The 15,080-nt window shown below is 39.5% G+C and overlaps 1 protein-coding gene across 1 annotated transcript; it reads right to left on the bottom strand.

Moving 5' to 3' along the window:
- Nucleotides 1-3,302: 3,302 nt before the first annotated feature.
- On the bottom strand, nt 3,303-14,531 carry rbm17 (RNA binding motif protein 17). Its single transcript, XM_017494383.2, has 13 exons — nt 14,406-14,531; nt 13,644-13,772; nt 12,608-12,724; nt 12,289-12,455; nt 12,071-12,192; nt 11,158-11,208; nt 9,997-10,123; nt 8,562-8,713; nt 8,346-8,402; nt 7,989-8,059; nt 7,243-7,341; nt 5,780-5,852; nt 3,303-3,704 (listed from the first exon to the last, which is right to left on the bottom strand). Exons 2-13 carry the CDS (start codon nt 13,764-13,766, stop codon nt 3,601-3,603), a joined length of 1,263 nt encoding a protein of 420 aa, XP_017349872.1. The 5' UTR covers nt 13,767-13,772; nt 14,406-14,531; the 3' UTR covers nt 3,303-3,600.
- Between the last annotated feature and the right edge of the window lie 549 nt (nt 14,532-15,080).

The raw sequence follows: 15,080 nt of genomic DNA, 5'->3' as shown, positions 1-15,080 counted from the left end.
GGGTGTGCCTCTTGGAGCATCCTTACAATCACTTAAGTCCACTTATGTGCTTTAGACTTGCGGGATTTAACACCTGCAGTCATGTTCTGGCATAAAGTTGGTTTGACATTGGACGTTCAGTATTCGCAGATTCGCAGGAAATTAAGGGACCGTCTCTAAAGTTACACACATTGTTTTACACGCTTCTAACTTCAATAGCATTTGAAGGGAATGACTTACAGTCATATAACCAACTGTACAGTGTTCATCTAGGTGTCAGCTATAATGCACACCTCTTAGATTTTTGATATTTAATAAAATAAACTATTAAATCCTATATAAATATTGCCATGTATTTTATTACTGCATGGGCTCATACACAAAATATACCATTATTTAAAGCTCAATAGCATTTGAAGGGAATGATGAACAGTCACAAAACCAACTGTAAAGTGTTCGACTAGGTGTCGGGTATGAGAAACACCTTTTAGATTTTCGATATTTAACCCTACATTGCATAAACCAAAAAAAAAAAAAAAAAAAAAAAAAAAAAACCTTCACAAATGCATAAAGGCGGTCAAAATGACCCGTACTGGATTGAATGGTTTTCTTCAAAAAATACATGTCCTATTAATGAAATTACATTTTTAGCTGGAAGTGTCCCCAGCTCTGCTGGAAATAAAATAGAAACCCTCATGGATTTTAATGGTTATAATGGGATTGTATTGGTTTTTATGGAAACTATAATAATCCCTGTGGGTCTCTACTGGTCATTTGTTGCCTTCTTTTGGTGGCATGTTATGTCTAATGGATACCATTATGGACCAGTTATGGTCATGGTTTTAATGGTTAGCTGATTGTAAAAGTGTTTGTAGTGGAAACCATTACAATTTCTGTGTTGTTTCAGCAGGGATGGAAGTGGTTCTATCCTGAGCTCAGGTTACTGCTTGTGTTTAGTTTTAATTGTTCTTCAGCATTCATGTGGATTCTCAGGTTTCCTCCAACCTTCCAAATTGGTGACTTGCCCACTCTAAATTGCCTCTAGGTGTGAATGTGTGTGTGTGTGTGTGTGTGTGTGTGTGTGTGTGTGTGTGTGTGTGTGTTCACCTTGATCCACAGCCACCATGACCAAGCTAAACACCTTTCTAAAGATAAATAAATGGGTTTTTATTTATTTATTTATGCTTCCATATCATATGCCATTGCCAGACTAAGAAATCAAGTCCATATGAACAATGGACTCCATGAGCTTAAAAAAAAAACTGGCAATCTACATCTGGATTTCTGTAAAGCTGCTTCGTGATAACGTCTATTGTTAATGGGGTTTATATACCTTCATCATCCACTTTTATAGGAACACCTGTACACCTGCTGTTTTATGCAGTTATCCAATCAGGTAGCAGCAGTGCAATACATAAAATCATGCAGATGCAGGTCAAGAGCTTCGGTTAATGTTCACATCAAACATCCGCATGAAGAAAAAAGAAAGTGTGATCTCTGACTTTAACCGTGGCACAGTTGTTGGTACCAGATGGTCTGGTTTGAGCATTACAGGAACTGCTGCTCTCCTGAGATTTTCACACCGTTTACAAAGAATGGTGTGAGGGGAACAAAAACCTACCTATGATCACAGGGCCTGCAGGCTGAATCACCTTGTTGTAGAGCGAGATCAGAGGAGAACGACTAGACTGGTCTGAGCTGACAGGAAGTCTATAGTAACTTAAATAAGCACTCTTAACAATCATGGTGAGCAGAGAAGCATCTCAGAATACACAACACTTCAAACCTTGAGGTGAATGAGCTACAACAGCAGACAACCACATTGAGTTCCACTCCTTTCAGGCAAGAACAGCAATCTGAGGCTATCATGGGGACAGACTCACTCAAACAGCACAGCTGAAGACTGGAAAAAGACCAAGTGATTTTTATCTTAATCTTCAACTGTCCAGTTTGAGTGAGTGTTTGATTAGATAACTGTATGAATGTTCAGCTGTATGGGTGTTCCTAAAAAAGTGAATGCTGGGTGTAAATAAAACAGAAGTACATTTACATTTTTGTCTTTTCATATTTTACAAAAACGGCAGCCAAAACCATCTATAATTGTATATTTATAGCCTTCCTGTCAGCGCTGACCAGTCTGGCCTTTAAATCTCTCATATCAACGGGCTGTTTCTACATACAGGACTCCTACTCAATGTATGTTTATTGTTTTCCCACCATTCTGTGTAACCAGTTGCCTTGCCTGAATGATCACCAAGACGTACCCTGGTTAAAGCTATAGACATCTGTGTCTCTCTTTCTTGCTGTTAGAGCACATGAAGATGCATCTCTCTGTTCTGTTCCAAGTCAAATTCCCATGGTGTAGACCGGTACTTCAGTGAGTCCCCCAGGACGTCTCATAACAGCTTAGATAAGTGACACCGTTTTAGAAAAGTAACACAGCTACATAATTCACCTCACCGATTCACCTCATGATTCTTTCGACAATGCATTGTTATAATGTTAAATGTGTGTTCTCTTAGATTACTATATTATTAAGATGAGAGACACCCTGGTCTTTGTCAGAATGTTCAGTGAACCACTATCGCAACTTTTTGTTCACAAGAAGGTGTTCAAAAAGAAACATTGGTATTAACTCTACTTTTTCATCCAGCACAGACTGTCCTTTTCCTGTCAGGACTGTACGATCTGATTGTTCTCCATCTGGATGCAGTTTTATTCAATGTCGCCCAATTTCATAACAAGTGTAATGGACTGGAATGGCTTCTCAAGATAGGGACAGATAAACCAGGCCTCGGGTCTATCAATAGTCTGCAGATGCGTGTGAGGAGCTCTCACAGGAGCGGAGATGACATCAGCCGTATGTAGGTTCCCTACTTTACAGATTCACAGGGGGACAGGTGAGTGGCATTGCATAACCAAAGAACCAGGACTCATTCACTTTCATTCATGTTCTTTTCTCCAAACCTGGACAGGACATTGTAAACCATTTTTATATGGATCACCTTAAAATAAGCACATGGAGCTTGAAAAAGAAAGGATTAAAGCTAAAGCACACTTAAAACAGACTACTAAATTAAGCCCACAATTTCAGTCTTTGAGATGTTTCATGGGAGGAAAACATTATGAGCATCTTTCTAAAATAATCCTGATTCCTAGAACACACAAGCATTGTATGACAGTAAGATAAATCCCACTTGCTCCAGTTGACATCTACCACACATATTTAAACTCTTTCCTCATGAGACCCACTTCCCAGGGATTTCCTTCTTGAACAAATCTACAACACGGATGTGGGGTTTGATAAGATAAAAAAAAAAGTGTAGGTTTCCAAAATACACTGTTTATTTCCTGGTTTCTACAACACAGTATGCTTCTTATTCAGAGTCAAGAATGAGCTGTTCGCTGGAATACACACTGAAGTGAGAACATAGGGAATCCATTAACAAAAAGAAATCTATTTCAGGTTGCAGGTTAAATATTCCAATGTGCATCATAAACAATATTAGAATGAAAAATAAAAAAAAACGTCCATGCTATGTACAAAAAAAAAGGGTCACGTTTTATTTTCCTGGAATTTCCACATTGACAAAGCGAGGGATGTTATGCTGTGTGTGTGACTCACACCAGTTCTCCAAGGTCTAACACACGGAATTTGTCCAGGTTATAGAAGCAGGCTTTCACCACTCGGCCTCCAAAATACCTTCCGTTCAGATCCACCACGGCTGAAAAAGAAAATGTACACACAACCAGATACAGGTTATTCGGCACACGTCCATACACATGTATCTGTAAACAAGAAGACTCATTCACGACCTTTATATAACCCTGATAAGTTCCATCCATTTTTCCATAATCGTTTATCATACACAGCGGACCCCAGAGAACTTGGGGCATAAGGTGGGGGGACACCCTGGACGTAGTGCCAAACCATCGCAGGGTACAATCACACAGATTCACACACTACGGACAATTTAGAGATGCCAATCAGCCTACAACGCATGTCTGTAGAGTGGAGGAGGAAACCAGAGTATCCGGAGGAAACCCCCGAAGCATGGGGAGAACATGCAAACTCTGCGCACACAGAGTGGCGGCAGGATTCAAACCTCCAACTCCAGAGGCATGAGGCAAACATGCTGTTGAGTTCTCGAATCTGTAGGTGTGGATTAATTCTCTGTAAGAGCATGACCCAGACATTAGTTCCAGCTGTACTTCAAATGTGCTTGTTCGAACGCATTACTTGTACGGTAGTAACTCCACATAATCTGCGCATGATAATAAAGTGATTAAAAACATACTGTTATTTAACAAGGAAGAATGTAAGAGTTAATGAAGTTTTCTGTAAGCAACTGTTTGTTATTATTAACCTTTATGAAAGGAGTCTCAGGTGTCAGAGCTCAGTCAGTAACAGGAAAGAGTTCAGGACAGAGGATGTTGTACTTTCCATTCTTAGTAACATGACTAAGCTGTGCCTTTATTTATTTATTTTTTGTCTCATCAACTTCAACAGAGAGAAAACAAGGGCTGGTGAGGGAATGACTTTATAGACACTATAATGCAAGTATTAACCGGAACATGTCTCACGGACATTCCCTAACATGAAAAGCAAATATATAAACTTTTTTTTTTTTTTTTAAATTGCATTGTTCATTAACAAATTAAAAACGTAATGATTTGCAAATGGCTTTGGTATAAGAGGAATAAAACACTTCAGGCCGTAATCATAAAGTAAAAAGAGGACAAGCGTATATTTTATTAGTAACCATAATGTGCTCTTCTGTTGCAAAGCAGTTTGGTTAATGCTCAAAGGAATACATTTGGTAGCCAAATTTCATTACTAACTAATTAAAGAGTGCAAATGCTCAGATTTTATTATTTTCTCTAACCGCAGGATGATGAGAATAAAAACTACCTATTTCCTGGTATGCACAACTATAATTATAAATACTTCCAGATCTTATGTTCTGTGTGAGAGACACCTCCATGCCCTCCTGAGAGCACCTTCCTTCTTTCCATTCTTAGAAGAGTGCAAGTTGTATTGTTTACAGCCATTACAGATTATCTGTCACTCAAGTGTGTGTCATGCAAGCTGCGTCGTTCCAAGTCTGTTCTAATAATTCCATGAATGGTCTGTTTTCTGGAGAGGCCTGATCTGAACATTGATGCTCATCAGATATTAAAGGTTTTTAAATAAATAGTAGAATTGAAGTGATCCAAAATTACACATGATCCTCCACTGTAACAGATCTCCAGCAGTTTAGCATATCAGGCATTTTTATCTATAATACATGTATTAATAAGAGGTGAAGCAGAATTATAGCTAATTCTGAATAACACACTTACTACGTCCAGTGAAAGGCTTGTCGAAACACACATTACCCTTATTATTATTATTTTTTTTTAAAGTTTATTTTATTCACCTGGCATTAGTTTTTATACAAAGTTATTTACGTGTAATACAAAATCTAATCAAAGCAAAGATTTCAGCAGATTTGAGGGTTGAACTACACAAAACTGGCTTGGAGTTTGAACGGACAACCTTCTGCTCACTACAGTACCTAAGTGAGAGAGCTACCACAGCCCGTGTCTGAGTGAGTGATTGAATGAATAAAGTGAACTGGTTTGCTTTGCCAGTTCTCTGGAGGATATGACTCTGCAGTGGATGTGATGTAACTTATTTATAAAAAAAATAATAAAAGAGAGACGAGAGATGATGAGAGAGGCGGAAAGAGACCCGAGGCACCTAATTTGGAGTGTACCAGCTACAGACACAAAAAAATGTGGAGAGGAAAATGCCCACCTTTAATGGCCGACTCAACCCGTTCAAATTCCAGGAATATTCTCACCGCTTCATCATCTGGCACATCCGAGATCTGAATACACGCACAAAATGTAAAGTAGACAAAAAATTTGAGATGAGTTTGCACATTGCGCCATTCCTTCAACAAAGTGCCAGTGCCACAAACACAGCTGGTCACTTTCCACACACGCATACAGTGCTGCTCGAAAGTTTGTGAACCCTTTAGAATGTTCTATATCTATCCATACTTTGCCACTCCCAAATATGTAATATCGGATCATTTTCAATAGATAATTGACCAAATATAATAAACTTGTCTCATTTGTTTAATTGGGTTCTCTTTATCTACTTTTACGACATGTGTGAAAATCTGATGATGTTTTAGGTCATATTTACACAGATATATAGAAAATTCTAAAGGGTTCACAAACTTTCAAGCACCACTGTAGGTCTGGGTCTTTGAGTTAGCATCACTACCACCACGAGAACAATTCCAGCATCTCAATTTATTTACATGAATGGCATTAAAATAAGATGTTCAAAGCAATAAAAACATCTACATGATCCTGCATGTAATTGTTGTCTCTAATGATGTGTGTGTTGTGTACTATGACTTTGGTAAAATATGTCTTTTAAAGACAGTAGTGCAACTTAAAATCTGGCTTGTTGGCTGTTAACTTTTCACTAGTCGACAATCCATCCATTTTCTGTACCGCTTATCCTACACAGGGTCACGGGGAGCCTGGAGAATATACCAGGGAACTTGGGGCACAAGGCAGGGGACACCCTGGATGGGGTGCACAAACACAGATACACCCATTCACACACTATATGGACAATTTGGAAATGCCAATCAGCCAACAAACGCATGTCTTTGGACTGGGGGAAGAAACCCCCAAAGAATGGGGAGAACATGCAAACTCCTTGCACACAGGGCAGAAGCATGAACCAAACCCCCAACCTCAAAGGTGCAAGGTAAACGTGCTAACCACTAAGCTTTATCGCTCTTCTGAAGAGGTTTTATTTGTGCAGCAAAGGATGCACCGAACTGCATTACAACAATATGCACGTACTGCTAATCTGACTCTAAACTAGCTGAATGGGATTCGATAGTGATGTGCCACCCCAGCGCTGCACTCTCACACGGTGCAAGGATTTTATTGAAATTTTATTTAGTTTTAATAAACAACAAAAATAACTATAAAAGGAATCTCTTCATGAGTATGCGGGAACTCGTTAAAACAAAGGAAAGTTTTATAAAAGGCTTATCCCAGCATACTCTTGTGCAGTTGATCGTAGAATTAACTTCATTTAGTCTACAATATATTTCCACACATTAAAAAATTACATTTAGCCTGCTTTCATTACCACCTGCATTGCTGTTTTATCCAAGATTTGCGTGTTTTCTAGTAATGACAGAATTCAAGCTGTGATCCACATCAACTGCCTGTACCACTACTCACCTCAAAGATTACACACTTGATGACTTTGCCATATTTCTCACACTCCTCTTTTGTTTCAGCTTCCAGATCTTCATCCACCTCTCCTCTTCCCACCATGTTCTACAAACACACACGCACACGTGTTAAAGCAATAGTTCACCCAAAAATTAATATTCTTTCATCAATTAGTCACCCTCATGTTGTTCCACACCCATAAGACGTTTTTACTGAAACCGGGGAGATTTGTCCCTCCATTTACAGTCCAAGTAACCAAAACTTTCAAGCTCCAAAACGTTTCAATGGTTTAATCCCAACTGAATGCGATATGTCTGCTTTGTGCGCACAAAAAAAAATCAATTTGAGTCTTTATTCACAAAATATCTTCACTTCCGCATTGATCTCCGACGCACGTTCGTGAGAGAACCACGACACTGCGTGTTGTGATGCGAGAGCAGACAAGTCCTGATCTATGTCGCAGTCTGAAGACATCTTTGTTACAATGATTGTTAATTGTGACTCGGCTTTTGTACCCTGTTCCTCTGCTGTAAACAGTGCAGCGCTTCCACGTCCCCTTGTATTTCTGTTCGTCCATTAAATGTAGAGACAAATCTCCCAGGTTTCATTAAAAATGTCTTCGTTTGGAAAGTCACGAGGGTGAGTAATTGATGACGGAATGTTAATTTTCGGGTGAACTATCCCTTTGAGCTCGTCAAAAGTACATAGGCGTTCACTTTTCATGTGCACACACGCTACCTTACACCACTTACCCGCAATAACACCACCTTCGTAGGGCACTTGAGGATCTCAGTCAGAGGGTTGACCTCATTCTTCTTCAAATCTGCCAACAAAGGAATATAGCAGGAACCTTATGTTATGTTATAGCACAATTGTTTTTTCGATTAAACAGACATGAAGCCTAGTATTTCTCTTTGAAGAGGGCTAGAGGAGATAGTCCTGTTGTAGGATGCGATCTGCCATTCATTTTACACGGAGTGTGCTAAATATAAAGGCCCGTGCTCGTAAGCTATAGCAGGTAAGATACAAGGTAAGGACAAGGATGTCTGCGAGATAAAGACAAAAGCCTGATGTGTAGCTATGAGAGTAATGTATTACAGAAGCCAAACCTGCTGCTCCTGAAATATAGGCAGGCGTTTCAGGTGCATTCTGACTGGCTCCTCCAGCTGAGAAACACACACACACACAGTCACAAGTGATTAAACATGTTCTTAAAAATGAAAACTTGAATATCAGTTTATTCAACATCGGGTTAAATAAAATTTTCTTATATTGTGTATGAAAGTTGAGGAGTGTGTGAGTAGTGAGTGTGCAAAAGGCCTCACTCTTTTCTGTCAGGTCTCCAACGATGATCTTCCCACCCCGTTTGCTCGTTTTCTCCACTGACAGAGCTGTACTAAGCCCCTGTTCATGCTTGCCCAGGCCCTGGCCTTCCCGAAAGCCATATTTCTGCATAATCTTGTGAGCCACCGTCCCTCTGCAGTACATAGAGGTAGACACACACACACACACACACAATGACACATCGGACAATACAACTGAAACTCAAGACGATAGAGAGCCTTGCTAACTAAGTTAATGACTTATCCAAAGTTCGTCATATCATATTTAAACTACTTTAACTGTAACCTGCAACCTTGTGTGGCATGTGTTTTGTAAAAAATTGACCACTGTATGTAAAACATAATTCATAATGAGGTAAATGAGCAGTGTTCTAAATTCTTCGAATTAAATTTCTGAAAAGTGAGAAAGTACGTCATTTCCCCATTATCACAAATGTAGTCATTCGACTGCTGACTTAGAATTCTGCGAAAGATATTGGTTGACTCAGTAATATTATTTGTACATAAATAACAATCAGCAGTCAGTAAATCAGATTCTCTCGCCACAATATCTGAGGAGGAAAGTGATTCGTTCAGTGCCTTTGTCCCTCTCTGCTGCTGGAGTGCTGTATCATGGCAGACCCTGTGCTCTGACTCCAGCTTTAAAGTCCCCATAAAATCAGAAATGAAGTTTTATGGCTTTTAGTATGAATATGTTAGCCTTAAAGTTATCTCTATGGCAAAATTCGCATTTAAAAGATATATGCGTTCTCTCTACCACGGATACGGATCAACAATTTTGATGACATCATTCTGCACTTCAGCTTTTCTGTCTAATCAAATGCTCTCTTGAATCTGGTGTCCCGCCCCCAACATCATAAAAATCCATGGTACTAGCTGTCAAGTACGGCTTAGCCCGGGCTGTGAGGTACGAAAAACGCGATTGAATATTTAAAAAGTGGGAGGAGCCACTCGATATGTCCCACCCTGACTTCCTGTTTCAGTGGAAATTATGTGAACACATCGCATAATCCTGCGTGTTTCAAGGCACTTCACAGAAACTTTAATAATAAATTATGACATGCAAAAGAAAAGCATTTAAATGCACTATACTTGTATGTGTGACAATAAAGGCAGTCATTGAATCAAGTTCAGTAATATATTGAAAAAGCAAACTCTGGACAAGACGTGTCCAGGTTGACATGTCCTATGTGTTTAGGGAAGCTGTAGCTGCTTCCTGATTCTCCATAGATGATCTTCTCTCTCAGTATGATGTCTCTCATGATATACTGTATATCCTGTGCCCATCATGCTTTTTTTTTTTTGAGAAAAGGTATATCTGAGTATTCATGCATAATTAAATTGTAAAATAATTCGTTAAATAAAGCAGGAAAGAGCAGGTAAAAGTAAGGAACAAGCATTCGGCAATGACACTGACCCCATGTTGGCCAGGAAGGAGCTGGTGGGTCCTGGAGGTGAGCGCGGTCTCTCAGAATCCTCAAAAACAGGGGGCGGAATTGCTGCTTTGGACCGCTGGCGGCCTTCATCATCATACGAGTATGACGCTGACACAAGATAACACGCACAGCATGAAAATCAGTGACATTCTACCACAGACTCAATTTAAATTTGATGGACGCTCACAAACACACACACTTCGTTCTGGTTTCTGTCTTTCGCTTTTGAATTCGTCAGAAAACCCAAATATAAAAAGTTTAATATCAATTTAAAGAACGCCTAAGCACCACAAAAGGTTGTTGGATAAAGTACTGAAGCCGAGAAGATACAATGACTGTTTGTTGTTGTTTTAAATAAGTGATGTTAGCATGACACGTAGGCCCTGGCTTTTGGCTAGGTCCAAAACCACTACAGAAGCTCTGAGTGACAAAGTGACACACTGTCAGTTTCTCCAGGAATTTGTAATGGCAGAAATTAACGCAAAATCAAGAAAGCTCCGCAATATTTGCAGGAGCGTACAATTTTTATAAATTAACGCAGACTTGGGCCAGGACCTGTCATGTGACTTCACAATGCGTCATATCACATCACGCATTCAGCCAAATCCCCGTCCAATTCACGTGCATCGAACATGAGTACAGCTTAAAGGTCTCATTTACCAACAAGTGTCACTGTGGAAGACGATGGCAATTTCGCCAATTCAAGTAGTTTTTCCGCGACAATCATAAAAAACCTCTGTGAAATCCTGTACGGACTGTACTATGCAGTACCCTAGTGCAGATTGGGAAATAGTTTGTGTGCATAAACTTCTACATTTTAAATTATGAAACCTTAAAGAGCCAACTATTTCTTTTGCAAACTTTTTAGAAATGGGCTCCAAGCTTTGTTGAACACCTGCATGACAAAATAAAGACAGGTCTTGAACCGGCCACATCATGAGACAACACCTCAACCTAGTGGAGACCAGATTAAACTCCAACATGTGAGCTGTCTTACAACTGTGGCAGATAATATTAGCAATCATGTACAATACATTTGCACACTGCAACCACACACACACACACACACACACACACACACATGGGGGGGGTAAACAATACAAGCTGTAAACAATACACAACAGAAACAGAATTTTACTTACAGTCCTTCTCCATTAGAGATGATGGAGGTGCAATCGCAGCTCCACCCGTAACTGTGTGCCAAACAAGACGCCGGTCAGAATAAGACATACGGAATGAAAAGTAGAATTGTGTTCATTAGCTGGATGAAAAGATCAGCCTCCACCTCTCGCGATGGAGTATTTTTATCAAACTTTTCAGCCATTTTGTAACAAAGAAAAAAAAAATCAAACTCTTCTTTCTTTTCCAGAAATATTAAAAAGATCAAAAAGCGAGTGATTTTAGTACACTACCCTTACATACACCGTCTTCTTTTCCACTGCATTTTGAATAGATCAACAATAATTGAATTAGTATGGAATAAAACACGATGAGGTTGTGTAATGCAGTGGTTTATTCCTCTCATGGCACGATTTACCATCTTATGCCACCTGAACTATCAGGTCAGATGAACATATGAACTGAAACGATATAAATCTATATTTCAGTATTCGGGTCGATATTCTTAAATACGTCAGTATTCTAATGCATCGAGGGGACAGGACTCATCAATGCCATAACTTGTCGAAGCAAGATATTTATACCACGGTCTGTCTGAATACTCGATTCTGATTGGCTTTAACTTGTCAACGCTGGCAAATGACCATGGTATAAAATGGGATAATCCACGGTTAGGTGTGTGTTACACGATTTTAATTGAATTCCACTTTGTGTCAGGTGGTTCGCTACCTGCATGCTGTGCGTTAAAATCATGTAATGCACACGTAGCCGTGGATTATACCTTACATCTCAAATGTATTTGATTTGAGAATGTCAATTTGACATGCTCAAAAAACAACAACCCAGATCTGTCCTGTGCAGCATTGCTAGCGAGTAAGACAGTAAGAGAGAGAAACAGCAAGTGATAACAGTGCCGAAGTTTCAGAAGACACCCACCTCTCTTCCGCTTCTCTTTCTCATAGTCTTCTTCTTCGTCAGAGTCCGCCTCGGCAGGGAAGCGAGAGAACCCGCTGGGTGCTCCTCCTCCTCCTCCTCCTTCATGACGCTCTTTGCGCTTCCTTCAGAAGTGAAAGACACCAGAGAACTTTACGGTTCATCGACTATCGAAGGACGAGAAGTACATGTTGTATGGTTAGTGCAGAATACATGCGTACTTCTCCCTCTCCTCGATCTCCTTCTGCCGCTCCTGCTCTCTCTGCCTCTGGCGCTCCTCTCGCTGTCTTTTCACCACCTTCTCATAATCGTTGGGGAACATGGGATCATATTCGTCGGCGAGCGGGATCAGGACATCGCCTGAAGAAAAGCCAGCGGGTGCAGAGTCCTGTCTCAAACACACAAACACACACATGCTGTTATGTAGAACACGTGAATAACTTATTAACATAAACATAATTAATATGTTCGATCGCATTTCTTGGTGCCACCTTGTGAAAAGTTATAATTAAAGACAAATCCTGCACATGCAGTCCTCACCTTCAACCCTGCTGCTGTGTGTGGAGGCGTGTCTGAGATCTGTCTGTCATCTACACTGCTTCCCCTCTTCAGATCGATGACTGGAGCCAGAACATTTGTCTGTCTCATCCTCTGCGTCTGCAAATCGTTAATGATTCATGTGAATAAAGAACTTGGTAACATTCGAGTCGCTGTACACATTTGTACTATGAAATCATTTTAGTGAAAAATGCTACAGCATTCAACAGGTAATTGGGTAAGAGTTGTTGGCTCAAAAAATATAAAGGCCAATCAGGTTCCAATATGCAAATGTCTGATTTAGCAGGCAAACATAAAGGGGCATTTGCAGTTTATTTGCATATTCACAGTATCAGGATTTCATAATGATAATGTAAACATTTCTTCTGCTCATGTCATCCAATTTATTACTGGAGATAGAAAACAATTAACAGGCTTCAACGTATTTTGTTTCATTTGAACTTTACAATATATGTTTAGCTTTTTTCCAAAATAGTTTTTAGATCAAGTGACTGGGAATGCCATGTCAAAGCTTAGATGCATGTTTTAGCACAGTTTGTTCTGCTGGAAGATTCAACCATGATTCATTTGTAATTTCCAAGCTTCCCAAAACTTTCAAGCTCCAAAAAAGTTCATAAAGGCATCGTAAAAGTAAATCCATTTGACTCCAGTGGTTTAATCCCAATTTTATGAAGCGATACGAATGCTTCAGATGGACATAAATCTCCCAGGTTTTATTAAAAACGTCTTCATTTGTGTTCCGAAGATGAACGAAAGCCTTATGATTTTGGAACAACATGATGACATAATTTTCATTTGTGAGTGAACTCTCCCGTTAACTAAAGCAATTAATCATTAACAAAAAAGACAATCACATAACAGCCTTTTTTTGTTTGTTTTTCTGACAACTGCTGTGTAAGTCGATTTTTTGTATCATACAGTTCAGAGCTACTCATGACACTCGCAATACTCTGAGAAATGAACATCAGGGCATAATTTATCACATAATTTATCACAACATATGAGCACATACGTGTACCTTTGCCTGTGTCAGGGCAGCTTTCTTCACTTTAAGCTGCGATTGCAGCAATTTGAAGTTCTTCGACCAGCCTTCAGTTTTTGCATCGCTGGTGGCGACCCCCAAATCATCATACAGAGACATGTTAACCTGCACATAGACATGTGGAAAGGAGAAAAATTATATCGCAACCGATCCATCAAAATATTCATTTTGATTCTCAAACTATTGGTGATTACACTTTCCAAAAAGACTCTCAAATGATTCCTTGTTAAACATCTAGGGCAGGGAACATAATGTAAAAAATCATTCCTGTACACTCTGGTGTGTCTAAAGAGCTAAATATTAAGTTGGTCATATAATGCACTACATAGTTAACAGGAGTTACTAGTTCCTATATTGTATAGTACACTTTTGTACTTCAACCCTAATAACTAAGTCTGGATGTTGTTATTATTATTAAACACCACACTGCTATAGATGAACAATACACTTCTTCTAGTCAAACCATGACTCAATGTGCTATCCAAATTACAATTTCATACCAGCAAATATGTTTGGTATCAAGTATCTGGTATTATTACACCTATTAACCTTATAACAATACATTGTCTGATATCTAAAACATAGCTACAGCGTTGGCTAGCTGAAGGGAAAAGCAGTTAAATAAGCAGTCAACAAACACAAAACAAAACCGCAATGTGCAGCGAAACCGCAGTGTTCTGAAAAACGGCTCGACTTTTCCTCTAGGAAACACTCTACTGAAGAAAAAAAAATACCTACAAAAAGTCAAAGAGCTCAGTATATTCCGCAAAATTAGCACAACATGCTAGCTAAAACTGCGCCGTCGCGTTGTTGTCGCGTCTACATGACGTCACCAGTAAGTCCCACAATGATGACTATCCTCAGCCTTTGCTCGTTGCTTTGCTGCGCTCTAGTGGCACAATCTATATAACTCTGTACTGGTCACTTTGTTATGAACACCTATACCTGTGCTTTCATGCAGTTATCCAATAAGCCAAATCACGTGGCAGCAGCACAACGCATCAAATCATAGAAATACAGGTCAAGAGTTTTAGTTAATGTTCACATCAAACATCAGAACAGTTGGGGAAATTTGAGCTCAGTGACTTTGAACTTGGTGCTAGATGGGGTGTTTTAAGTATTTCAGAAAGTGCTGGTCTCCTGGGATTGTCACATACAGCAATCTCTAGAGTTTGTAATAAAACATTTTGTTTATTAAATAAATAAATAAAAACATTCAGTGACCAGCAGTTCTGAAACACCTTGTTGATGAGAGAGGTCAGAGGAGAATAACCAGACTGGTTTGAGCTGACAGGAAGGCTAAATTAACTCAAATAGCCACTCTTTACAACCATGGTGAACAGAAAAGCATCTTAGAATGCAGAACACGCAAACCTACAATGGCACAAGGCCACATCAGGTTGCACTTCTGCC

The sequence above is a fragment of the Ictalurus punctatus genome, chromosome 19 (genome assembly GCF_001660625.3).
Source record: "Ictalurus punctatus breed USDA103 chromosome 19, Coco_2.0, whole genome shotgun sequence".
Lineage (NCBI taxonomy): Eukaryota > Metazoa > Chordata > Actinopteri > Siluriformes > Ictaluridae > Ictalurus > Ictalurus punctatus.
Note: the sequence above shows the minus strand (reverse complement) of the source record. Positions and strands in the feature narration are given on the sequence as shown.